General features: G+C 42.1%; 1 protein-coding gene across 2 annotated transcripts in view; it reads right to left on the bottom strand.

Annotated features, from left to right (window-relative positions):
* prkcbb (protein kinase C, beta b) overlaps positions 1–26,679 on the bottom strand; it is a 187,900-nt gene that overhangs the window by 107,135 nt on the left and 54,086 nt on the right. For both annotated transcript variants that reach the window (XM_037544850.1, XM_037544849.1), the window contains exons 3-4: positions 20,631–20,713; positions 6,254–6,365 (exon numbers count right to left, since the gene is read on the bottom strand). In XM_037544850.1, the coding sequence (XP_037400747.1) occupies positions 6,254–6,365; positions 20,631–20,713 (195 nt within the window). The remainder of the gene's footprint in view (positions 1–6,253; positions 6,366–20,630; positions 20,714–26,679) is intronic.

The following is a 26,679-nucleotide window of genomic DNA, read 5'->3' on the forward strand; positions in this document are numbered from 1 at the left end:
GTGTGTGTGTGTATAAGTGTGTGTGTGAGTGCGTGTGTGTGTGTGAGTGCGTGTGTGTGTGGGTGAGTGTGTGTGTAAGTGTGCCTGCGCATGCGTGTGTGTGTGTGTGTGTGTGTGTGGGTGTTTGTGTGTGTGATGGATGACTGAGCGTTATGAATGTTTTATGTATGGAGACACTGGATCAGCTGCTGAGGAACGTGAGATGGAAAATCTCTTCATGCAGCCGTTCCTTCATACGGAGCTGAAAATCTCCCACAATTCCCTGCTTAGAGACCAATGGCATGGATGCTTCACTCTGAGACATGTGTCGTCACGTAACTGAACTTCTGCAGCCTCCAGTCAGACTAAGAACTGATAATGACATAAAATATTTTAAGAGCAGTGAATGCAGAGTAATGTAATCACTGGCAGGCCGACCCTGTGAGGACACTGTTCACTCAACATTAGAGAGGATTTAGTTCAGATAACAGCAGCATAGTGGAAATAATAACCAGCTAAAACCATCATACCAGCCAATTACAAAAGCAGAAGGTTCTTCTAGGCAGGTAGAATAATGATCATATAAAAAGAAATGGAAAAAACAAACATGCCCCACAAATAAAAATGTGACCATGTGTTTCTATACCTTTTTGCCATTTTTCCCAATTTTCTCCCCAGTTAAATCATGGCCAATTTCATCCATAACACTCTTTAAAAAGATGGTTCTTTAATGGTTCCTTAGCAAAGACAATGGTTCTACATAGAACCATAAACACTCAAAGGATCACTTGCATGCTTAAGAAAATGTGCTGTCTATGGTTCTGTATAGAACCTTTTTCAAAAAGGTTCTATACAGCACGATAAAGTGCTCTCCTATTGTAACAATAGCAGAACCTTTTTGGAGCTATATAGAATCGTAAACAATAAATTCTCCATCAATCTGAAGAATCATTTCACTAGGAAAAAAAACACGTCAGGCATGCAAATGGGTCCTTCAGTGTCCATGGTTCTTAATAGAACCAATGTCTTTACTAAAGAACCACTGAGTCCAGGTACACCTTACCAGCACTAACAACTAGTCTTATTACTATTACTGTCCTGTGTTTTGTGACTGCTACTGGCTGCTAAATTTCCTCCAGGATCAATAAAGTATCTATCTATCTAAGTTAGCCTGGTCAACTAAACAAAGACACTCTCCAACCAACTGTAAAAATAGCCGGGCCAGTTGTCTCCAAAGCTGGTCCTGTAGATCTGCCTTCCTGCTGAGATTACTTTCAACCATTACTCAGGAAGCTGCCCCACCCCCCTTTCTCAAGTCTTATGCAGCTGATCAGTGACTTGGGAAGAGACCACTGAACCAGGCTAACACTAACCGAAGTTATCAGTAACATGATTAAGATGCTAGACAGCTTGCTAGCTAAAACCCTAAAACTACTATTATATCATCGCTGTCCAAAGAAAAGTACTACCAAAATTTACAAGAAATGGCAAAAACGTTCTTTACTTTTAATGTAAATGTACATTCTGGGGTCCACAAACTCGCCCATGCGTCATATTACAATCGATGTCTCTATATCTGTCTGTGTCTCTTTGTGATGATCCAGCTCAGAAATCCAGTTCAAACACTTCCTGAATCTTTCGCCTTTTCCATTCCATCTCATCACAAGATCATACGAGTATCACATCCGGAGTTATGAGCCGATGAAGAGCTACTGAGATACACGTCACCTGCCTCTCACCGTGTGAAACTAGTGGATTCGTGTGTCCGTCTACATTCTGTGTAGCTACAGCTACACAGAAGCTGCTGCAGCGGGTTTGAAAAATAGTGATGAAGAAAACAGGAAAGGCTTCTGTTATTCTAGCTAAAATGATTAACTATGATAAAAACTATAATATTTAATTTTTAAGAGCAACACCAATATGTTTTTACTGACAGTATTAATGAAAGGTCAATCATAAAAAGACATTGCAAAAACAACTATAAAATTAGCTAATCTAATAATAGCATTACCTAAGCTGCCAGTAGTAAGCTAAGCTAGGCAAAAGACTATCAGACATTGATTACAATGATGGCTAACTTGCTAATGCTGATGAGGCACCAGTTTTGCTGTAAGTAGAGAGAATCGTTAGCTAGAAAAACAAAAGTGACTGCTAAGCAGGATTAGCAGGATAGCTAATGTTAGCTAATAAAACATGATATGATTTTAAGGTGTAACTCCAGTTTATGTCAGATCACTAAATTTACTTTAAAACCTTTTATTTCCAGAGATTTGGTAAAGCACTTTACTCTTAAGTGCATTCATGAGCAAATGACGCGCTGCTATGTTCTTATTGCATTTTCTTGCTCTTTAATCTGCGTCACTAACAGAGACCCCCTGCATCCAGCGGCTGGTGAGACATCCTGTCATCATGCCAAAGCAGCAGCACTTTGAGATTGTTCCATTTCCTGAGGACAAACAGATCATTTCCACAGAAATGGAGTTTCAGTGTCTCTCATTCTGGTGTTGATGTTGCAGCAGTGTTTACTGAGAGAACTACACCTTCAGAACATACAGCCACGGTTCGTGTTATGAGGATGTCCAGCGTTTGATATGCCCGAGAGCAGAATGTCATGATGCCCTCAAATTTAGTAAATATATTACTTTTAGAGAGTAAATAAACCTTATTTAGATTCCTGTGTTGACTCACAGAAAAAAGCATTTTTGAGGAATTACAGTTCTGTTTCTATTGAGCACAAAGCCCCACTCCCTTAATGTATTTCAGTTCAAATGTAGTTCAAATCTAACTAGTGATGAACAGAAATGAAAATGTGTGATCCAAATTGTTACTAAAATTCAAGACATATACTTTTTAATATGTATGATTAGCTGTTTTATTTAATGAACATAAAAAACTCCCAACACAATGAGAAAACGTATTATATTAATTTATATTGGACAAACCTGAGCTGGTAATAAATAAACAGAGTTAATATAAAACAAACTTACTAAAGTTATTACAGTGTCTACAGAATGTGCTGAAATCCAGCGTTCAGCAGAGAAAGGATGGGTGATTGTGGATGGATGAATGTAGTTGGACGAGTGCAGCAGAATGAGTGTAGCTGGATGAGTATAGCTGGATGAGTGTTGCTGAATAAGTGTAGCTGGACAAGTGTTAATGGATGAGTGTAGATGAATCTTTCTGCGTGAGTTTTGTTGGATGAGTGTAGCTTGAGAACTGTTCTTGGATGAGTGTAGCTGGACCAATGTAGCCAAATGAGTATCACTGGACGAGTGTAGGTGGATGAGTACTGCTGGACAAGTGTAGCTAGACGAGTGTAGCTGGATGAGTGTTACTGAATGAGTGATGATAATAATAATAATAATAATAATAATAATAAGTTGAACTTATATATCGCCTTTACACAAAACCCAAGGTCGCTTTACAAAATGCATATCACATTACACAAGGCCCGAGGAAGATGCAGCAGAAAAATGAAGGAGAAAAAGATGAGATTTCAATAAAGATTTGAAGTGAGAAAGAGAAGAGGTAGAGCGAAGAGAGAGAGGCAGAGAGTTCCAGAGCAAGGGGGCCGCAACACTGAAGGAACGACCACCCATAGAGCTGAGCCTGAACCTAGGGACCACTAGAAGGCCTGCTTCCAAAGACCTGAGGTTACGAGTGGGCTTGTAGGGTATTAGAAGGTCGAGTAAGTATGCAGGAGCCAGGCCATGAAGTGCCTTGAATGTGAGAAGTAGAATTTTATAGTGAATACGTAAAGTAATGGGCAGCCAATGAAGTCTCTGAAGAACAGGAGTAATGTGCTCAGATTTTTTAGTGTATGTGAGAATCCGAGCTGCAGAATTTTGCACTATTTGTAACAACCTAAGTGACTTAGCGGGGAGCCCATAGAGAAATGAGTTACAATAGTCCAGGCGAGAAGTAACAAAAGCATGGACCAGAGACTCAGCTGCAGCCGGGGACAGTAAAGGACGGATACGTGAAATATTGCGAAGGTGGAAAAATGCCGACCTAGACAGAGACTTGATGTGCGGTTCAAAAGACAAAGAAGGGTCAAAAAGAACACCTAGGTTTCGGACAGTGACAGATGGAGTGATTGTAATATCATTTACAGTGAGAGCAAGATTTTTGAGAGCGTTAACAGTGGACTTGGAGCCAGTAACTATAAACTCGGTTTTGTGTGCATTTAAAGAAAGAAAATTTGCCCTAAGCCAGGAGTTCAGGTCAATAAGACATCTATTTATCTGGGGTGGGGGAAACAGTGCTGCTGGTTTGAAGCTGAGATAGATCTGAGTATCATCAGCATAGCAATGAAAATGTAAATTGTGACTACGAAAAATATAACCGAGGGGGAGAATATAGATTATAAAAAGGAGGGGACCAAGGACGGAACCCTGAGGGACACCATATTCAATGGGCACTGTGTCAGACGTATGGTTCCCAATTGAAATAAACTGAAGCCTGTTAGTCAGATACGAGTGGAACCAGGATAGTACAGTTCCAGAGAGACCAATCTCAGTGAGCCTAGTTAAAAGAACATTGTGATTTACTGTGTCGAAAGCAGCAGTGAGATCAAGAAGCAAAAGAATGGAGATGCAACCTGTATCCGCGGAAAGGAGAAGGTCATTTAGGACACAGAGAAGAGCAGTCTATGATGCAAACGAAAACCAGATTGAAATTTTTCAAATAAATCATTAGTGTTCAAAAAATCAAGCAGCTGGGAAGCCACAACCTTTTCTAGAACTTTAGAGATGAATGGGAGATTTGAAATAGGCCTGTAGTTGCTCAAAATTGTTATATCTGAGTCAGGTTTCTTAATCATAGGTGTGACAGCTGCTGTTTTTAAAGACACAGGAACATATCCAGAAGTGAGTGAAAGATTAACCAAGTGGCATATTGGTTCAGAAAAGATAGAGACACAGCGTTGAACAAGATGGGTAGGAACAGGGTCCAGTCGAGAGGATGAAGTCTTAGAGTTAGCTATAATATTGACGTTGAGTCAGTCAGAGAGAAATTTGAAAAAGAAAGTGACAGAGTTGGAGAGAAAACGATAGGCCCATGGCAGTCAGCAGGGGTATTCAACAGGTCTTTATAGATGGTTGACACCTTGTTACCGTAGAATTTCAGAAAGGCATTACATAGATCGGTTGAGGCAGTATTTGGAGTTGATGGGGGTCGCAGAAGCTTATTTACCACTGAAAACAGAAGCTTGGGATTCTGACCAGCAGCACTGAAAACATCCGCGTAGTATGATGCACAAGCATTGTTTAGTGCTACTTTGTATGAGGCCAGATGATCAGTGTAAGCGAGATAGTGAACCTGCAACCCGGATTTCTTAAAAAGACGTTCAAGACGTCTTCCAGCTGTTTTCATATTGTGGAGAGCAGGAGTAAACCAAGGCGATCTATGAGTAGAAGGCACAGATCTAGTTTTCATCGGTGCCAAGGTGTCAAGACAAGCACGTAGAGTACAGTTATAGAATGATACAGCATCATCAGTGGATTGCATTGAACTAAGATGGGCAAAATTAAACGTTTCCAGAGAGGCCAACAGAGAAGGACAATCAATAGCCTTAACATTACGATAAGTAAGTACAGATTTTGAGTGAGGTTTAGGAACAGGTGGAGAGAAAGGGGCATTGATTAGTATATGGTCAGACACACCAACACAATGTCCAGTTATATTAGTAATAATCCCACCCGTAGAACAGATTATGTCCAGAATATGACCCTTCTTATGAGTCGGAAAGTCAATGATGAATCTTGCTGGGTGAATGTTGCCAGACAAATGTAGCTGGACGAGTGTTATTGGGTGACTCTTACTGGACAAGTATAGCTTGATTACTGTTACTGGACAAGTGTAACTGGATGAGTGTTACTGGGTGAATATAGCTGGACGAGTGTAGCTGGATGAGCATTACTGGATGAGTATAGCTGGATGAGTGTAGATGGACGAGTGTAGCTGGATGAGCATAACTAGAAGAATATAGCTGGACAAGTGTAGATGGACGAGTGTAGCTGGATGAGCATTACTGGATGAATAGAGCTGGACAAGTGTAGATGGACGAGTGTAGCTGGATGAACATTACTGGATGAGTATAAATGGACGATTGTAGCTGGATGAGCCTTACTGGACGAGTATAGCTGGATGAGTGTAGATAGATGAGCATTACTGGATGAGTATAGCTGGATGTGTACAACTGGACGGATGTAGCTGGAAGAGTGTTGCTGGATAAGTACAGCCAGATGAGTGCAGCTGCATGAGTGTTACTCACGTTCACATCGCATGCCCTGGTGGATAAGGCCATATAGCAGTGAACCGCAGTGATCGCAGAACGTTGGGCTGGAGTAGGTGTGCACCTTAAACTTGTGCTTACTGCGCGGGTCCTGCAGGGGGAGACAGAGAGCACAGTCATTAAGAAACACTATCTCACAAGTATAACACCAAAGAAAATAGTACACAGTGAGCAAAGCAGAACACAGGAACAATATGACCTAAAATACAAAACAAACAAACATTAAACAACGTTTTTGTTAATTTGTCTGTAACGCTGATGCAGTGACTGGCCTGCTGTGTGTTAGATGTCTGGCTGCTACTAAACCAGCACATCGCACAGCCATCTTTAACAGAGTCAGTGCTTAATGAAGGAATAACTGCTTATATTCTTCATATCTGTATAGTAGATATCAGAAGATATCCAGGATTAGACTGAACTAAGCTTAAAGTTTGCCAAACTAAAAATCCTGCTTCCTGAGACAGAGATCGCTTTTACATTGATCTCAAACACAGCTCTCACACAGTTTTAAAGGAATAAAGAAAAAAGACGAGCCGTAAATGTTTTCCTGTCATGTTCAGGACAAATATAGGAAGTTATTATACATTCTGATGGAAAAGCATGACAGAGCTAACAGGAACAATAACAATAACAGCCAAAGAGACAACAATAACAATAAGAATAACAATGACAAAAGACAAAAAAGTGTGAACACGCAAAGTGCTGTGCTGACAGGATGGTGATGGGAGGATCATGAGGAATAAAACAGCTGGAGAACAGTAATCAGGATGACTCTCACTCTGACAAACTCTGATATAGCTTCATTTTACACTGTACAGATTTAAAGAGTAGCACTTGGTGTAATTTACTCAGAGGTGAGTAGAGCATCGGAAATCCAAACAGCAGTAATGCTGCCTTTAAAACACATGAATAAAAGGACAAAAGTAGCAGCTCAAACACCACTGAGGTTCTGAGGTTCTAACATAGCTGCAGAGGAACTTTTCAGTAAATCCATCATCTAAAATCACAGCAGCTACGAGACTGAAACGCCTTCACAGTCAGATTAGCTGTTCCAGCTGAAACGGTGCAGTTGGTACACTGAGGAACCCACTGTGGTTTTATAGGGACTCAAATAAAACCTGGACTTTTCATCAGCCAAAGCTCAACCCACAGCTAAACAGCAAAAGTATTAATTTAAAATCATATAAAATACTGATAAAATTTTAAAAATAAATAACAAAAAGATGTAGAATTTCAATTAAATGCTAAGTAAATTATGGTTTACGTAGTATGGTTTATGGATCATGGGTTATGGATTATGGTTTATGGATTATAGTTTGTTAATTATGGATTATTATTATTTGCTCCCCCGCGACCCTGAGGGAGAAGCGGCCTAGAAAATGTGTGTGTGTGTGTGTGTGTGTGTATTATTTGCTCTGACAGAGGTAAGTGCAAGTGCAGCATGTTATTAGCAAATAAGGGCAGCAGGGGGCAATACTGAGAGTGAACTCTGAGTAAAGGTCACTGTTGCAACTGTCCAACACCCCACCACCCTAACACTGCATCTATTATTCATTTATTCATTATAGAGGATCATCACACACCTTTCACTACCAGCTCATTTAAAATTCACCTCTTCAACAGCACTGACTCAGAGACACACACACACACTTACACGCTGTACATATGAAGAGTATGTGATGAGGTCAGTACAGTCCACTTACACTGACCGCACTTCTATAGAGAACAGAACAATATAGATAATAACACACTGAGAGAGTGAAAGAGAGAGAGTGAGAGAGAGAGAGAGAGTGTGAGAGAGAGACAGAGAGAGAGAGAGAGAGAGAGACAGAGAGAGACAGAGATAGAGAGCCACACACACACAGAGAGAGACAAAGAGATAGACAGAGACAGAGAGAGAGAGAGCGAAACAGAGCAGAGAGACAGAGAGAAAGAGAGAGAGAGAGACAGAAAAAGACAGAGAGAGTTTATCATTGTGAAAATGTGTAATATGCCTTTAATTTTACAGCTTCCTACTAATTATTTGTGGAATAATAATTAGAATCATTTACATATTCATCTGAAACAGAACTAGATTATATTACTGACCACTGAGCACTGATGGGGGTTACAGGGCATTATGTGATTAATGGGGGTTAATGGGAAGGCTCTTCCAGTGAGCTGTTCTGCGGTAAACCGTGTCCAATTTAGTCCTTTACTGTTGACTAAATGTGGATTTGTTGTATGTTGGGTGACTGTGAGGTTCATGAGTTTGTTGATTTTGTGTGATGTGCAAATGATAAACAGTTTGCAGCAGCTAACAGTGTCTGTGGGAACTAATCAGCACTGGTGAGGAGACCCAACAGTCTTTGCTGTGTTCTACTGAGAGCTGGTTGTCTCCTTGCGGCCCGAGAGACACGGCAGTTTGGGAAAAAGGACAAGAGGGGTCTGTGTGCACATCAGCAACGATGGTGTCCACTTTACACTGTTAATGAGAAAATATCCAACAAAAGCATTGAAATTCTGGGCACCATGTTGAGGCCTTTCTGTTTGCTGTAGGGATTCAGCTGCGTTCTGTTGTCTGTTGTTTATGTTGTTTCTTATGTAAAGGAACAGAAGCAATCGCTGTCACTGCAGACTGTTTACACCAACAGCAACAGAAACACCCGGAAGCTCCAACTGCAGTGCTGCGAGATTTAAATTCTTGGTTCCACCAATATGTTGGGAATTGGAGTGGAAAGGTGAATGGGTTGAGCAAGAGCTTATCTAAATATACGTATTTATGTAGATGAATCCAAAATTAGACCATCAAAAAAAAAGTATTTGCCCCTCAACTGATTTATTTTTGCTCATTTGCCACATTTAAATGTTTCAGATCATCCAACTAATTTTAGTATAAAATAAAGACAACACAGATAAATGCAAAACACATCTCTTAAATGGTCATTCCATTTACTGAAGATTTGCTCAAAATCTATATTACCCCTGTGAAAAAGTAAGTGCCCCATAAACCTAATAATGGGTCATTCAGAGGTGGACTTGCTTGTTTCAGATGTGTTTCAGATCATTGTCCTGCTGCATAACCCAACTGCGTTTGAGCTTTAGGTCATAAACTGAGGGGCAGACATTCTCCATCAGGATTTTCTGATAGAATTCATGGTTTCATCAGTTATGACAAGCCGTCCAGGTCCTGCAGGAGTAAAGCAGCCCTAGACCATCACACAACCACCACCATATTTCAATGTTGGTATGAAGTTCTGATGGTGGAATGTGGTGTTAGCTGTTTGCAAGATTTAAGGGGATCCATGTCTGGCATGGAAATGCAAGACAAGCCTTTCTGTTGTTTTTGGTCAGCAGTAGTTTCAACTCTCCCATGGATGCCATTTTGTCCAGTGTCCAGTTCCTTAGATGTTCATCTGGGTTCTTTTGTGACCTCCTAGATTAGTCATCAATGTGCTCTTGGTGAAATTTTGGTAGGCCGGCCACTCCTGGGAAGGTTCGTTACTGTTCCAAGTTTCTTCCATTTGTGGATAATGGTGCTCACTGTTTTTCTCTGGCATCCCAGAGCCTCAGCAATGGCTTTGTAACCCTTTCTGGTAGATTTCAGTGACTTTGTTCTGTATTTGAATCTGTTTAGAATGTGGCATTATGCGTTGTTTTTGAGATGTTCTAGCTGTTTCACATTGCCAGACAGGTTGTATTTAAGTGGTTTTTAGGTTCAGCAGGTCTGGCAGTGATCATATCAGGTTGTGGCAGTGAAATTGGTCACAACAGTCAATTGAATTTGGTAAACTGGTTGATTTAGGAGCTAATTGGGCCATGTTGGACTGAACATCATTTTCATCATTTAAAAACAGCATTTTTGATTAGTTGCATTACCTTTGTGTAATATTAAAAGTAGTTTGATGATCTGAAACATTCAAGTGTGACAAACATGCAAAAACAGAAGAAAAGAAAAAGGGAAGGGGCAAATAAAAATCTAATAATAATGTGGTATAACTAACCCCAACATGTAAGTCAAAGCAGTAAGTCCCCAGGGAAAGAGGTGAAGGTGTGGACCTGAGAATGCATGGATGAGTCAAAAGCCAGCAGCACAGTAGGCTACATCACTACAGCGACAGTGATCACATTATGCTGTTGTTTTAGAGATCAGGACAGAGTCGCTGCTGAACTGGTGGATAAAACTCTGAGAGAGAAACTGAGAGAGGCTAAAAATGGTGTACAGGAAATGGCCGGAGGATTCTTTTAAAACTAAGACCCCATCCATCCATCCATCCATCCATCCATCCATCCATTATCTTCCGCTTCTCCGGGGTTCGGGTCGCGGGGGCAGCATCCTAAGCAATGAAGCCCAGACCTCCCTTTCCCCAGCCACTTCCACCAGCTCTCCAAGGGGGATTCCGAGGCGCTCCCAGGCCAGCTGGGCGATATAGTCGCGCCAGCGTGTCTTGGGTCTTCCCCGGGGTCTCCTCCCAGGTGGACTCGCCTGTGACACCTCCCGAGGGAGGCGTCCAGGAGGCATCCTAACCAGATGCCCGAACCACCTCAGCTGGCTCCTCTCGACGTGAAGAAGCAGCGGCTCTACTCCGAGTCCCTCCCGGATGACTGAACTTCTCACCCTATCTCTAAGGGAGAGTCCAGACACCCTGCGGAGGAAACTAAGACCCCATAATGGGGTTAAATGGGGGTTAAGTAGCATGATGGGGTTAAATGGGGAATATGGGGCATTATGTGGTTAAACAGGGGCCATGGGGCATTATGGGGTTAAATGGCGGTTATGAGGTATTATTGGGGTGAGGGTATGGGGGTTAATGGGGAAAGCCAGGGTGATAAATCTGAGGAATATTGGGAGGTTTGAGTAGTTTAATTGGGCGAGTTATGGGGTTAATGGGGGAGTTACAGTGGGGGGCCAATAAGGGGAATTATGGTGGGGGTTACTGTGGGGAGTTATGGGGGTTTGATTTGAGGGGTATTATGAGGGTTTTTTTAGTAGTTTGAATTGAGGAAACAATGGTGGTAATGGGGGAGGCCTGGCGGGGGGTTAATTGCGGAGTTATGGAGGTGTGGGAGGGGTTAATGGGGGATTATGGGATGTCCCTGTTGCAGCTGCTGTTTCCTGTGTCAGCTGACCGTTCATCATGTGGTGAGAAAGAAAACACGGTGAAACAGTGGACAATGATAAATCAAGAGCTCATTTTGAAAAGCAGATAAACTTCATTTCTAAAAAACAAGCTGAATGTGGTGAGTTATTCTAACACTCTCATTCTGAGTACTACTTTGATAATTTATGTTGTATACACTGTACATATAAACACAGTGCTATCATGGAATAGTCATAGTGATTACGTCTTCGCAGGTTAAGGTGGTTTGGGGCCAATAATCAGATGTTATTGTTATTTAACACAACAATGAACCAGAGTGTAACAGTGTGGAATAGTTATGGTATAGACTGTTCAGTCTGATCTGAATCTGAATCTGAGACTGTAGGTCAGTCTGTAGGAGGGTTTCAGCAGCCTGCAGGGAAAGTATGGAAAGATGAGCATGCAGTGTTTTGTCTGATCCATCGCCTGTGCTATATGGTTAGCACAACCTTCTGTCTTTTTACAGCACTGAAGTCGAGACTTAACAGCTTTAGGAGTCTTTAATCCCTCAATCAGTGACCTGTTCACATAAACACACTTACAGTAAGATTATGGTGAACTATACTATGGGGTCATGGAACATTACAAGGGTTAAATGGGGGTCAGGGAACATTATGGGGTTAAATGGGGTTATGGGGTATTATTGGGGTGAGGGTAAGGGGATAATGGGGGAAGTGATGCGGATAAATCTGAGGGTATTGAGTGGTTTGAGTAGTTTAATTGGGGGAATTATGGCGGAGGGTCAAAAGGGGGGATTATGGCAGGGGGGTTACTGAGTGGAGTTATGGGGGTTAAATTTGAGGGGCATCAAAAGGGTTTGAGTATGTTAAACTGGGAAAGTAAAGGGGTTAATGGGGCAGTTATGGTGGAGGGGTTAACTGTTGAGTTAAATGGGATTATGGGTAAATGTGCGTGTAAATGGTGAGTTATGGGGTTAAATGGGGTTATGGGATCATTATAGGGTAAATGGAGGTTTGGAGTTAGTTATGAGATGTTAAGGGCTTAAGTGGGGCTGTGGGGGAATATGGGTTAATTAAGCAGCATTATGGTGTTAAATGGGGGATATGGGGCATGATGGGGTTTAATGGGCAGTAATGGGGTGCTATATGGGTTAAATAAGCAGGTACGAGACATTATAGAGTTTAAATGGGCTTTTTGGGGTTAAATGGGGGTTATGCAGCATTATGGGATCAAACAGAGGTCATGGGGCATTATGGGCTTAAATGTGGGCTATGCTGCATTATAGGGACAAATGGAGATTATGGGGCATTTTGGTGTTAAATAGGGGTCATGGGGCATGAGGGGGTTAAATAGGGGGTTATGGGGCATTATAGAGGTTTATTGGGCAGTAATGGGGCACTATATAGGATAAGAAGGCAGTTATAGGGTTAAATGGGGGTTATGGGGTATTATTGGGGTGAGGGTGTTGGGGTTAATGGGGAAAGCCAGCAGGATGTAGGGAGGGTTGAGTTGTTTAATTGGGGGAGTTATGAGGGTTTAATTTGAGGGGTAGTTATGGTGGGGGACAGTGGGGGGGATTATGATGGGGGGTTACTGAAGGGAGTTATTGGGGTTTAATTTTTAAAGGTATTATGGGGTAATATGGGGAGTTCTGGTTAACTGGGGAGTTATGGAGGTGTAGGAGGAGTTAATGGGGGATTATCGGATGTCCCTGTTGCAGCTGCTGTTTCCTGTGTCAGCTGTCAGTTCATCATGTGGTGAGAAAGAAAACAAACCATAAAGCATGAAAACTGCAGAGATCACACAGGAAGCACACTTTACTGTACAGCACCCTTCTCTGTGTGTGTGTGTGTGTGTGTGTACACAGTAATGAAGAAAACTTCACTGCACACCCTGATAACTCTGTCACTATTAACAGTCTTCTTTACTGTTTAAATTAAGGTCTGAATGAATGAGTGAACAAATAACTGAATATGAAAAATGTAGATGTGCATTTTAATTATGTTGTTTAATGTCCTCTTATTGACTAAAGAAAATGGTGGGTGAGAGTTAAGGGTGTGTTAAGGCAGCTTTCTAGCAGGTCAAATCAAATGAATTTGGGCAGCCCTGCTCTAAAATCTTCATAAGGAAAATATGTTTTGTTTCATAAATTCATAATAGTAAACAGGTTGATTATTTATAGAAATCATCAATAGTTGCAGCTCTAGAAAACCCAGATGTGTCGAGGCGTTGCACTCTAATACTCTGAGTTCCTGTTCTGTGAAAGAGAGACACTCCCTCAATGGTGCCCTCAAGGGAATCATCCCACACCTCGACAGACATTTCTGTTCTGCACACTATACATAAACTGATACACCGCATACCTAATCATCTTTCTTATGACTGAAATATACAGAAATGCAATTCCCTTATGTGATACATATAGAAGTCTGGCTTTGGTTAAAGATCACAGGTCTTTGAAATACACTACATGACCAGAAGTATAGGGACACCTACACATCACACCTACAAGAGCTTTTAATGGAGTCCCATTCTAAATCCATAGGCATTAATATGGAGTTGGTCTCCCTATGCAGCTCTAACAGCTTCCACTCTTCTGGGAAGCTTCTACAAGATTTTGGAGAGAGTCTGTGGTAATTTGTATCCAGAAGAGCATTTGTGTGGTCAGACACTGATGTTGGACGAGTGGGCCTGGCTCTCAATCTCCGTTCTAGATCATCCCAAAGGTGTCGATGCGATTGAGCTCAGGACTCTGTGAGGGTCAGTCAAGTTCTTCCACACCAAACTCGCCCAGTCATGACTTTATGGAGCTGCTTTGGTCACTGGAGCTCAATCATGCTGGAACAGAACCATGCAGGAAGGTTCTTCCCCAAACTGTTCCCACAAAGTTGTACATTTGTCCAAAATGTCTTGTTCTGCTGAAGCATTAAGATTTCCCTTCACTGGAAGGGTTCTAGACCAATCCCTGAAAAACAATCCCTTAGCATCATTCCTCCTCCACCAACTTTACAGCTGGCAAAGTGCAGTCAGGCAGGTAATTTTCTCCTGGCATTTGCCAAACCCAGACTCGTCAATCAGACTGAAAGCTAGAGAAGCTGATTCACTCCACAGAATATGTTTCACTGCTCCAAAGTCCTGTGGCAGCGCTTTATTCCACTCCATCTGACACTTGGCATTATGTATTTTGATCTCTGGCTTGTTTGCAGCTGCTCAGCCATGGAAACCCATTTTGTGAAGCTCCTAACGTGCAGTACTTTTGCTGATGTTGCTTCCAGAGGCAGTTTGGAGCTCTTTAGTGATTCAACAGTGGACAGACACTGTGCTCTTCAGCACTCAGTGGCTCCACTCTTTTGTGTTTGTGTGATCTAATGCTTCATGGCTGCACTGTTGTTGCTCCATTTCACAATGGACTTACAGTTGTCAGGGGCAGGCTGTAGGGTGTAGGGTGCAGGGTGCAGGGTGCAGGGTAAGTCAGCGAGTGAAAGGAACGGAACAGGACAGAGGTCTGAAGAGGGCGTGTTCCTTACTGTAACCTGTTCAGGATTTCTCTCCTTTCTCCACATCCACCCCCGCACTGACTCACCAACCAGCAGCTCTGCTAAACACACTTCAGAGTTGTTACACAACCACACACAAAAAGACACACACACACACACAGAATAAAACTGCGCTGAGCTCAGAGATGAACAGAGACGCTAAACCTCGCCGCAGCGCTGCATCACTGATCAATCCTGGGGCCTTCATTGTGTTACCACGGCAACGGCCGAAGCCCATCGCCCAGCAACAGGCTGGCAACCACAGGTATATATGTGTGTGTGACACGAGGGGGTTCGAGCAGTCAGAGCTAAATATATAACACGCACTCTCTCTCTCTGTCTCTCTTTCTGTTTCTGTCTCCCCATTACTCTCTCTTTTTGTGTCTGTCCCTCTCTTTTTCTTTCCTCTCTCATTATTTCCCTTTCTAATTCTTTCTCTCTTTCTCTTTCCTTCTATCTCTCCCTCCTCTCTTTTATCGGTGTCTCTCTTCTTTTTTCTGTTTCCTTTTCCTCTCTCTTCCTTTTTTATGTCTGTAATGTCTCTCACTCGCCCTGCGTTGGACTGGCGACCTGTCCAGGGTGTATCCTGCCTTCCGCCCGAAGACTGCCGGGATAGGCTCCAGTACCCCCCCGCGACCCTGACGGAGAAGCGGCTTAGAAAATGGATGGATGGATGTCTCTCACTCTCTCTTCTCTTTCTCTCTCTGTGTCTGTCTCTCTTTCTTTCCTCTCTTCCTCCCTGTCTTTTTGTCTCGCTCTCTCTTCCTCTCTCTCTCTTTGTGCCTCTGTATCTTTTTCTTTCCTATCTCTTATCATCTCTCTCTCTCTATTTCTTACTTTCTCTTCATCTCTATCTCTCTCTCTTTCCTTGTCCTCTCTTTCTTCTTTCTCTTTCTCTCTCCCTCTGTCTCTTTCCCTCCATTACTCTCTTTTTCTCTTTCTCTGTTTTTTCTTTCTGTCCCCCTCTATTTCTCCTTCCTCTTTTTCTGTCTTTCTTCTCTCTTCCTGTTTCCTTTTCCTCTCTCTTCCACTGTCTGTCTATCCCTATGTCTTTCTCTCCCTGATCTTTCTCTCTAGCTCTCTTTCTTTCCTCTCTCTCTCCGTCTGTCAGTCTCTTTCTCTCTTATTCTCTCTCTCTTTCTGTCTCTTTCCTTGTCTTTCTATCTCCCTCTCTGTCCCTACATCTCTCTCTCTCTCTCTCTCTCTCTCTCTCTCTCTATCAGTTCTTCTGAAGCTTTATTGGAAAGTGTTATGATGATAATAACCATAAGCGCAATAAACCATCAGCAGTGCTCATGATAATCAGAGTAATTGTAGTTATAGTTGTAGAAATTATGATAATAATAAGCGCTAAACTGATAAATCTACCACGTTCTCACAGGGAACCTCCACACTCCACACCTCCGAGCTCAGAGTCCCACGAGGCAATCAGCCAATCAGCACTGGTGTTAATGATGGCTCCAACGTGTTTATATAATCTCCTGCCTGGCTTTATTAAAGCAGCAGCCAATCAGCTCTCAGAGGAGGTATTTTTAGCTGCCGCCCACTGACGGCTGATCAGCTGTTGGAAATTAACCCACAGTGACACTCAGGAGAACCGATGAGAACCAAGAGGGTTAAACACCCCCAACAGGGACACATCTACCCCTCAAATTCACTAACTCAGCTGAGCTGAAGGAACTCAGGACTCTGCCCTATGTCTGATCAATGTAAATGTAAACATACACATTCCTAATTGAGGACACTCATAAAAATATGGGTCTTCAAAACTCATCTGCATGCTTAAATGGTTCCTCAGATTGATGGAGAATGTGTTTAGCCTTTTTAAAATGGTTCTTAATAGTAACAAAAAGGGTTCTGCTACTATGATGTCAAGCTTGACATTTAAGCATGCCAATGGTTCTTTGGGTGCTCATGGTTCAATATAGAATCACTGTCTTTATTAAAGAACCCTTGAAGAACCATCTTTTTAACAATGTTCTGTATCACCTTCTGCTGTTTTATCTGTGTTGCAAGTGGAACGTTTATAGGTGTATTTTGTCTGATTTCAGTGAAACCCTTCATGAATGTAAAGCTGCTGCTGTGTGAAAATGACAGAACGTCACCGGAACTGCAGAACCTTTCTGTCATGCTTTTGTGTTACAGATGATTTTTCAGGTTTTGAGTACAAAGAGTCCAGCAGTGAATCAGGACGGTCTTTTGTATTTTGTACATGACTGATGGCTATTCATGCTGATGATGTCACATCCTGTTTATGAGGTGTCAAATATGAATGCCTGTATTTCAGTAACACATCGTTTAACTCCTTAAATTCCAGTCGTATTACAGTCTGAGGCTCATTATTCAGTAACTACAGGGACTGCAATGCAAACTGCCTGAGCTTTTTCTTAGATTATAGAAGTGTGTTATAAACTTTGGGCTCTGGACATTTAAGGGGTCAATAGCTGCAGCTGAGATTGATGTGAAACCCAACATTAGCAGTAAAGATACACCAGTTATGTATCAGGTCTAACAAGTAAAAAAAAAAAACTATGGAGCTTCAAACATCAAACCCTAAGCTCCACACCCTTAAACCCCAAATCCTACATTTTAAATCCTAAACCCTAAATTTTAAATCTCAGACCTTAATTTGAAGTCCTACATATCAACCCCAAACCCTGGAATCAATCCTAAACCCTAAATGTTTCAAGCCTTAAACCCCAACCCTAAATCTCAAATCTCAAACCTAAATCTCCAATCTTAAATGCAAAGCTCCAGATTTTAAATATTTAATATAACTCATTTTAAACCTAAACCCTAAACCACAACCATGAACTCTAAACCCTAACTCTAAACCCTAACCCTAAACCCCAACCATAAACCATAAACCCCAAACACCCAACCTTAATTCTAAACCCTAAACTCAACCCTGAACTCTAAACCCTAAACTCAACCCTGAACTCTGAACCCTTAAATACCAACCTTAACTCTAAACCCTAAACACTCAACACTAACTCTAAACCCTAAACTCAACCCTGAACTCTCAACCCTAAACACCAACTTTAACTCTAAACCTTAAACACAAACCTTAACTCTGAACCCTAAACACCAACTTTAACTCTAACCTTAAACACCAACCTTTAATCTAAACCGTAAACACCAACCTTAACTCTAAACCTCAACCCTAAATCCCAAACCCCAAACCTAAATGCTAAACCCTAAACCCCAGAGCACTACTCCTGCGCTGTGAGAGCATCTCAGGGTTCAGGTATTTGTTCACCTGCTGGCTTTATCACTCTGATGCTCTTCCTTGTGATGGAGTGTAGGAGTGAATGATGAAGCAGATCCCCCCTCACCACCCCCTTCCTCTGGAACAGGTGAGTCACTGTTGGGGGTGGGGGGGAGAAAAACTCAGTGAGTTTCTCTACAGCACAAACAGACCATCCTTCCTTTACTTACGAGAGAAAGAGAGACAGAGAAAGAGAGACAGAGTAACAGAGAGAGAGAGAGACAGAGAGAGAGAGACAAAGAGAGATTAAGAGTGTGAGAGAGAGACAGAAAGAGAGAGAGCGAGAGACAGAGACAGAGTGTCAGAGAGAGAGAAGGAGAGTGACAGAGAGAGAGAGAGCTCTGATTAAAGTGATAGATCAGACAAAAGTCTAATCCCACTCAGATTACATAAAGACAGATTTATTGTTCAGCTCAGAAAATGACCACGTTCTACAGGCACTTCCTTTACAACTGAAAATCTGAGCCACACAAACAAAAACATACAGAAAAAACCTCTACAAAACAGCTGTGTCCAGAAGTCTGTCGAATCCACAGTTTCTTATTAAATCAAGGTATTCATAGTAAGTTTGTGCTGCAGTAACAGCCTCGACTCTTCTGTGAAGGCTTTACACTAGATGTTGAACATTGCTGTGAGGATTTGATTGAGCTTTACACCTACCTAGCCCATGCTGGGCATTGGGCATGGAGAACTTAGGATCTTGAGCAGCTGCTCCAGAGCGCCTCATTCTATTGGTCAGTGCTTTTCTTTGGAGATTATACGAGTACAAGCGACGTTGCTGTCCAGACAGAAGTAGGTTTATTAACGGTTTAATGGTTTAATAAGAAAGCACGGGTCCCTGGGTGAAGGCCTAATTAGCCCACTTCTATAATTGAAGCCCCTCTAAAGACGTTTGACATTGACTATATTTATACCTGTGTCCCTCCCCCTTCCCCAACCCCAACACCCCCCCCCCACCACCAACCAAAGGTGTGTCTTCAGAGGAAACCAGCAGATTTACACACTCACAATCTAGCGACAGTGTCAGAGGGCGGCAGATTCATTAAACAGACGTTATTGCTTTGTGCGCGTGGCGTGCTGAGGAGGGGCCGCAGGGATTTGTGGGTATTTCTGGGCCGCTGGAGAACAGACCTGAGCCAGAATGAGGCGTGAAGCTGGAGCTGGATGAAAGCACATCTTTCAGTGGCAGAAAAAGGATGAATGGAGAAGCTCTTGCGTCTTCAGAAAAAGAAGCAGTGGGAGAGCTAATGTGGAATTAAAGTGTAAAAAGCGCCCCCACCTACACTCTCCGTTCTGGATCCTTCCCTCCTCGCATAGTAAATCTGTCAGCTGGCTCCGGCGGCTCAGCACTGATGGGAAGCGGGCAGGCCCAGAGAGAGCAGAGAGAGAGAGAGTGGAGGGTGCTGGAGAAGGAGAAGAGGGCACCCGCAGGGCAGCGTTAAAGGAGCCGGAGCGACGCCGGGGGAGTAAAGGTGTAGATGGAGCAGGCCAAAGGGAACGGAGCACATGCTTAAGTAAATGAAAGCCATGACAGCCTCTCAGAACAGAGCCAAAGTGCACTAGAGTGATTGGAGAGCACCTCAGACACCAGCACAGCACTGCAGAATTAACGCCAGCACCACACATTCCAAACAGGTCCCCGAACCATTCACGTGCTCTCCTCCTCTACACGCTGCAGAGAGCAAGAGGCCCTGGGGGCCCTGGGGAGCCTGGAAGGCACTATGAAGCAGGAGCTACTTCCACACACATTTAAAAACCTGAAAGATATTTTATGCATTTGGAAAATTTATGGCAAATGTGGATGTCTGGCAGGTAGACAATCATCAAAAGTACAAAAATCTGTAATACTACAGCAATGCATAAACAAACATACAACACTCATTAACACCAAATTCAGCTCTGTTCATTTATCAGTCTATATATATATATATATATATATATACACAAATCAGCACCTTCCTTTTCATTTTTGGTTCAAACCACGGAAATGGATGGAGTAGGACCATAGAAACTATGTAAATGGGGGTAACATAACTGTGGAAATGAGTGCAGTGTTTCCATGGAAACATGTGTATCCCACCGCTCCACTACAGATTGATGTTCATCAGTCAGTCTGTTTTAACTCTCTGGTTTCTGATCTCTGGGTTGTCAGAGCTGAACAATCAGATCTGCCCTGTTTACTGATTCCTCCATCAGCTCTACACTGGGGTTTTCACATCAACACTGGGCAGTGCATGTGACAGCCACCCCCACCCACCATAACCCAAGGGTAGAACTCTGCTCCAGCCCACCCAATCACAGAATGTAAGTGTAAGTTAGGTTTTGTTGGGTTGATGTGCTCAGACTGATTCAGACTGCTCTATAGAGCCTGATTACATGAGCTTATCATCACAACACACATAAGCACACACAGAGAGGGAGACAGAGAGACGGCGAACGAGAGGAAACAGGGTAAATCCTGTTTTACTCACATCTGACGCAGGACCTTTATCTGCTCCGGGACAGGAAAAGGTGACGAATTCATGGCAGCGCTTATGAACCACGAAACAGCACACTGAGAGAGAGAGAGAGAGAGAGAGAGAGAGAGAGAGATAGAGAGAGAGAGTGAGAGAGAGAGAGATTGTTAGGATCTCATACAACACCCAAAGCTCCCCTTATCCACTTTATCTACCCACACACTAGTCTGTCACATCCTCAGAGCTGCTCACAGTACTGAGCTACTCTACCCTGTACAGTCTCACAGAGCCAGACGGCCAAGAACCATGAGAAATTCTGGGCTAAATGTCGGGGGACACAGGCTTATAAATGTGAGAACAAACTGATTGAGACATTTCTAAGGTGGGGCTCACAGTAGGGGGACGTGGTATGCTCACCAACATTATCTGAATGGCAAGGATACAGCATAAGTTAGTGCGGCTTAAAAGTCCTCCAAAAACTCCAGTGAAGCAACTAGATGTAATTCACAAATGAATTTCATGATCAGGCTTCACCGACCATTGTTTGTCATGCAGTGTGAGAGGAGAAACGATGTCCAACTAATGGTCCAAATGAGCTCCGATCGAGCAGTCAGACGATCTGATGGACCTCTGACATTCTGGTTGTTTGTCTCATAGCCTGAGTAGATCTCACAAACCAATTTCTCAAAGTCGCACCCAAAACCATACATAATCACAGCCACCGCTCCTGCAAGGAGGCAAAAATGTCAAACACCAACCCCCCATTTTGTAGTTTCAGTGCACAAGTTAGCAGAGCTCCTGTAGCATTTTGTCAGTGGCTGAATCTCAAACAGCCCCTCATTCCATTGTAGAGCAGTATGTAAGTTCTGGCTTCTACACCAAAACAGTGCATGGCTTGTCCTGTGTGGAGCTGTGAACACACGGTTGAGTCCCACATGGGTGTTTATTAGTCATGTGATGCACCTTTTTGGTGCACTTTGGGAGCAGGGAGCCGTTTGAGATTCAGCCAGTGTTACTCTGAGTGAATCAGCTGTAATTAATAACGGCCTGTAGACAGAGCATCTTTACAGGCTACGTGTCATGTAGCAGGTCAGTCAGACGGAGCATTTTGTACAGTGTGAGTTTACAAATTGTGGCTTTATCTGAACACTATGTCTTTTCAAATGTACAGTGAGACTCACCAAAGAACAAGATCTCTAACATCACACATTGTCTGTCTGGCTCTACAGAGAAAAACTGCTCCATTAGCTAATAATAATAATAATAATAATAATAATAATAATACTTATATCGCGTTTTTTAAGAACTCAAAGACGCAAGTTTTCAAAACACAAAACAGTAGAGACCAATATTTACTTTTATGACATTTGGCTGATGTTCTTATCCAGAGCGACTTACAATTTGATCATTTTACACACGTAGGCCAAGGTGGTGTTAGGAGTCTTGCCCAAGGACTCTTATTGGTATAGAGTAGGATGCTTACCCAGGTGGGGATTGAACCCCAGTCTACAGGGCAGAGGTGTTAACCACTACACTATCCCAACCACCAACATGGAGACAAGAACTCTGCCATAAGCAGAGATGTGAAATGGCTTGGTAGAGAGCGTGACTGATAGCGTTTTCCTAGCTAGCTTGTTTAGCTTGTGTTAGCAACTGAACTCCAGACATTAATAGGACACTAAAACAGAGGAATTTGGGTGGGCAGGGCTTAGCGATGGCGGAAGCTTGTTAGTGTAGCTGTCAAGATTTACACTGGAACACTAACGCTGAGACGTGAACTAAAGTTTCAGAGAATCATGAGTCTAAAAGTGTAACTGTGAGAAGCAGAAAATCATCAACCAGCTTCTAAGACTGAACTTTGGAGGTGTGTCTGCAGATTAAAAGTGAGTCTCCTGAAAAGAATGGAATAAAGTAGCTGGAATAAAGGGAGAGAGAGACTCACTGATCCTTACACAGCTGAGAGTAGATTTAGCTGCTGAGGATTCTGGGTAATTTTCAGTTAAATAAGTGTTTATATGTTTTCTGAAATATGAATACCTTAATAATAAATTGACTGTAAATTAAATAAATTAAGGGCGGCCTCTTTTGCATAACAGTGTATATCGATATTTTTTGTAACCTGTGATTTTACATACAATTCTCAATAGTCATCAGTTACCATTGGTCAGGCTGAACACTTCTGTCCAATCACAAGCTCGTTCCCTTTTTCAATATTCATGTTTGTATATTCTCTGTCAAATCTTTAGTCTGTATTCATATTAGCTGTTTTTTCTATCTTGTGTGGTCCAGAGGAGGATGGGTTCTCCTTTACGGTTTTGATTCTCCTCAAGGTTCCTTCAATTGTTCTAAGGCAGTGTTTCTACTGGGACTCAGATCTAGATTTTCTCTAAAGCTGCTTTGTAGAAACACAGACACACAGACGCACACATGCACAGGCACACACATACAGACATGCACACATACACAGACACACACACACACACACACACACACACAGTAGTGTTTACAATGCATGTCAATATATTGAACAGTTTAGCCTCAGATTACAGGTTGTGCTGCAGTCAATATATCTGTACTAAATATTTGTGTCTGCACTGTATCCATGCTATACTGTAGTACCTGTACCATACAGTACACATGCAGTCAATTGTACACATACAACTCAACAGAGATAAAGTATAGCGCAGATATAATGCGGACACAAATATTCAGTACAGATACATTACTGTATGTGTGCTGTAGTGAATATATCTGTACTGTACTGTATCGTTGCTGGGCATTTCTGCACTGACTGCATTTAGTTGTTTGGAGCGTGTAGGTTACATTTTTAGTTTTTGCTAAATAATTTTAAAGCCTGGGCCAGATTAGAGAAAGAACATTGCAGTTTTTTTTTATGAGTGCTGTAATGGTATTTTGGCCAGACAAAATCATCACACTCTTCCACTTATACCTGAAAGAGATACAGTCAAATCAACCAGTCACAAGCTCCACCTTTTTTCTCAGCACTCCAATCACTTTTAATCTATTCCTTTAGCCATATGCTGGTGTGTTGTGTATATATTCTGAATGTAAAGTTCCAGCTGCGCCGTTCAGACATGTGTATGTGATATTATGAGTACAATAAACTGTTTTCCACCCATTTTCAAAGCCAGGGACAGATACAAACATTGACAAAGATGCTGCATCTGCAATTTTGGTGTTTACAATGCTCTTTTACTTCAAAAGCTACAATGTCTCAGTCATGAAATCAAGGGTAACGTCTACTTCAGCAAAAAGTCATCAAAGGCAAAATGTTGATGCTTTAGCTGAATTTAGGTTTTGAGTTTGCTGTGTTGCTCCTCCCCAACGATCTTGACTCAGTTATGTTGTCTTCAGTGTGCTGAAGTTGTGTCTGTGGTGAAAGGTGTGAACTCAGTAATCAAAACATGATGGAAAAAAAGGTACTTTTGTGGGTGAATCTGCAAAAAAAAAAAAACATCTGACTGACTGCTGTCAAGGTTCACAGATGACATTCCTATCAGAACACAGCACGCACTTTCTACTAGAACCTGTTTAAACTTTTCTAAATCACTGTACACTTCAGTCAAAGCATTCAGTTACAGCTTAATAAAAATTACTGTCATGCATTAAATCATTCAGCGATACAGTGATATGATATATCATCTGAAAGCTTGAAACCATTTTGTAATCCATTATTCACGGCAGCTACGCTAGCAGATCTGTGAATCCTCACCTTCAGAGCCTCGACGCTCTCCACACAGACATCATAATCCAAAACATAGCCTGATAACATGGCAAGAGTCAGAGATCAGGTTAGATATCTGGGCCACAAGTGGGCCTCCATGCACCATCTGGTGGTCCTCATGCCAGTGCTGAGGGGGTGCCAGAGGTCCTGATTGGGCCTTTGATGGCACTTTGTCAAAAATCAGTGAAAAAGAACTGACTTAACAATAAAAATGAAATATAAACAGTAAACAATATTAAGAGAGATTTTAGAGATTTATGTATCAGGTGGAAATAAACCCCTCCATTCTAGCATTCACTTTGTTACACTGTAGCAGTTATTCATACAGTTATTCTGAATGTTGGGGAAAAAAACGGAAGATTGTTTCCTTTCAAATGAGACCAATATCATGACTGTAGCCCAAAGACTGTGGAAACAGCGCCCCAAGGCAACAATTAACAGGTTAATTACACAAAGTGTGCATATTAGATTGTACCCTGAGTTAGTTTGTGCCCTGCCCTCTGTTATGTGGCTGTTTACAGTATGTGTAAGGTCTCTGCGGTTCTACAGTGGAAATGTACTGAAACCTCACAACACAAACTTATGTCTCCACCCACAGACAATAACTCAGAGAGAGAGAGAAAATAAAGAGTGAGGCCGAGAGACAGTGGGAGTGGACTGTGAAGCTTGAATACACTGGGCTCCGTGTCCATATGGCGCAGTAAAATTTGCTCTTTTCATCACCACAGAAAGATCCAAAAGATGAGATCCAAAAGAACCACCGTAATTAATGACTGCAGGCAAACTGTGGATAAACACCGTCACTCGGCAGCTGTCACTGGTGATCAAGCTCACAGACCGGTAAGGCCTTAGAGCTGAAACACAGCTATCACGGGTTTGGAGAGGAAGTCCAGAAGCCGCAAAGATCTGCAGAGCTCATCTGTCCTCTCAGTTTCGACTGTGACAGAGAAATAGACAGATGTGAAATCAAGCTGTCAGTTAGACCATGTCAGAGATGTCTGTGTCAAAGTGAATGTTGGTGCACGCTCAAAAACATCAGGCAGTATTTTGATTCTGATAATAGTTGAAATGCCTCAATTTATAATAATACCTGTGATTTTATAGATTATTTTGAAGCCTTTTAATCCTGCTGGAATAAACTGTATTACATTAAATTGTATATACATTAATAATAACTTTGGTCAGACAGATATTAAAGGCAGTCTGCAGTGCATCCTAAACCTGAGTACAGGATAAAAAAGAATGCAGAGAAGATTAATGTGGATGTAGATGTCACCTATTTCAGAGATTACCCTCTTATCATCACCAATTTCAGAGATTACCCTCCGACCATCACCTATTTCAGAGATTACCCTCTGACCATCACCAATTTCAGAGATTAACCTCCAATCATCACCTATTTCAGAGATTACCCTCTGACCATCACCTGTTTCAGAGATAATCATCCAACCATCACTTTTTTCAGAGATTACCCTCTGATCATCACCTATTTCAGAGATTAACCTCTGACCATCACCTGTTTCAGAGGCCCTGTTACAAATGTCACCTACTTCATAAATTACCTTCTAATCATCACCTGTTTCAGAGATTACCCTCTGAACATCACATGTTTAAGAGATTACCCAAATGATAATACCCTCCAATCATCACCTGTTTCAGAGACTATCCTCTGACCATTACCTATTTCAGAGATTACCCTCCAATCATCACCTGTTTCAGAGACTATCCTCTGACCATAACCTATTTCAGAGATTACCCTCCAATCATCACCTGTTTCAGAGACTATCCTCTGACCATAACCTATTTCAGAGATTACCCTCTGACCATCACCAATTTCAGAGATTACCCTCCAATCATCACCTCTTTCAGAGACTATCCTCCGACCATTACCTATTTCAGAGATTATCATCCGACCTTCACTTATTTCAGAGATTACCCTCCGATCATCACCTGTTTCAGAGGCCCTGCTCCAACTGTCACCTACTTCATAAATTACCTACCTGTTTCAGAGATTACCCTCTGATCATCACCTATTTCTGAGATGATCATCACCTATTTCAGAGATTACCATCAGATAATTAGCTGTTTCAGAGATTACCCTCTGACCATCACCAATTTCAGAATTACCCTCTGATCATCACCTCTTTCAGAGACTATCCTCCGACCATTAGCTATTTCAGAGATTATCATCCGACCTTCACTTATTTCAGAGATTACCCTCTGACCATCACCTGTTTCAGAGGCCCTGCTCCAACTGTCACCTACTTCATAAATTACCTTCTGATCATTACCTGTTTCAGAGATTACCCACTGACCATC

This window comes from Pygocentrus nattereri, chromosome 14, assembly GCF_015220715.1.
Source record: "Pygocentrus nattereri isolate fPygNat1 chromosome 14, fPygNat1.pri, whole genome shotgun sequence".
Lineage (NCBI taxonomy): Eukaryota > Metazoa > Chordata > Actinopteri > Characiformes > Serrasalmidae > Pygocentrus > Pygocentrus nattereri.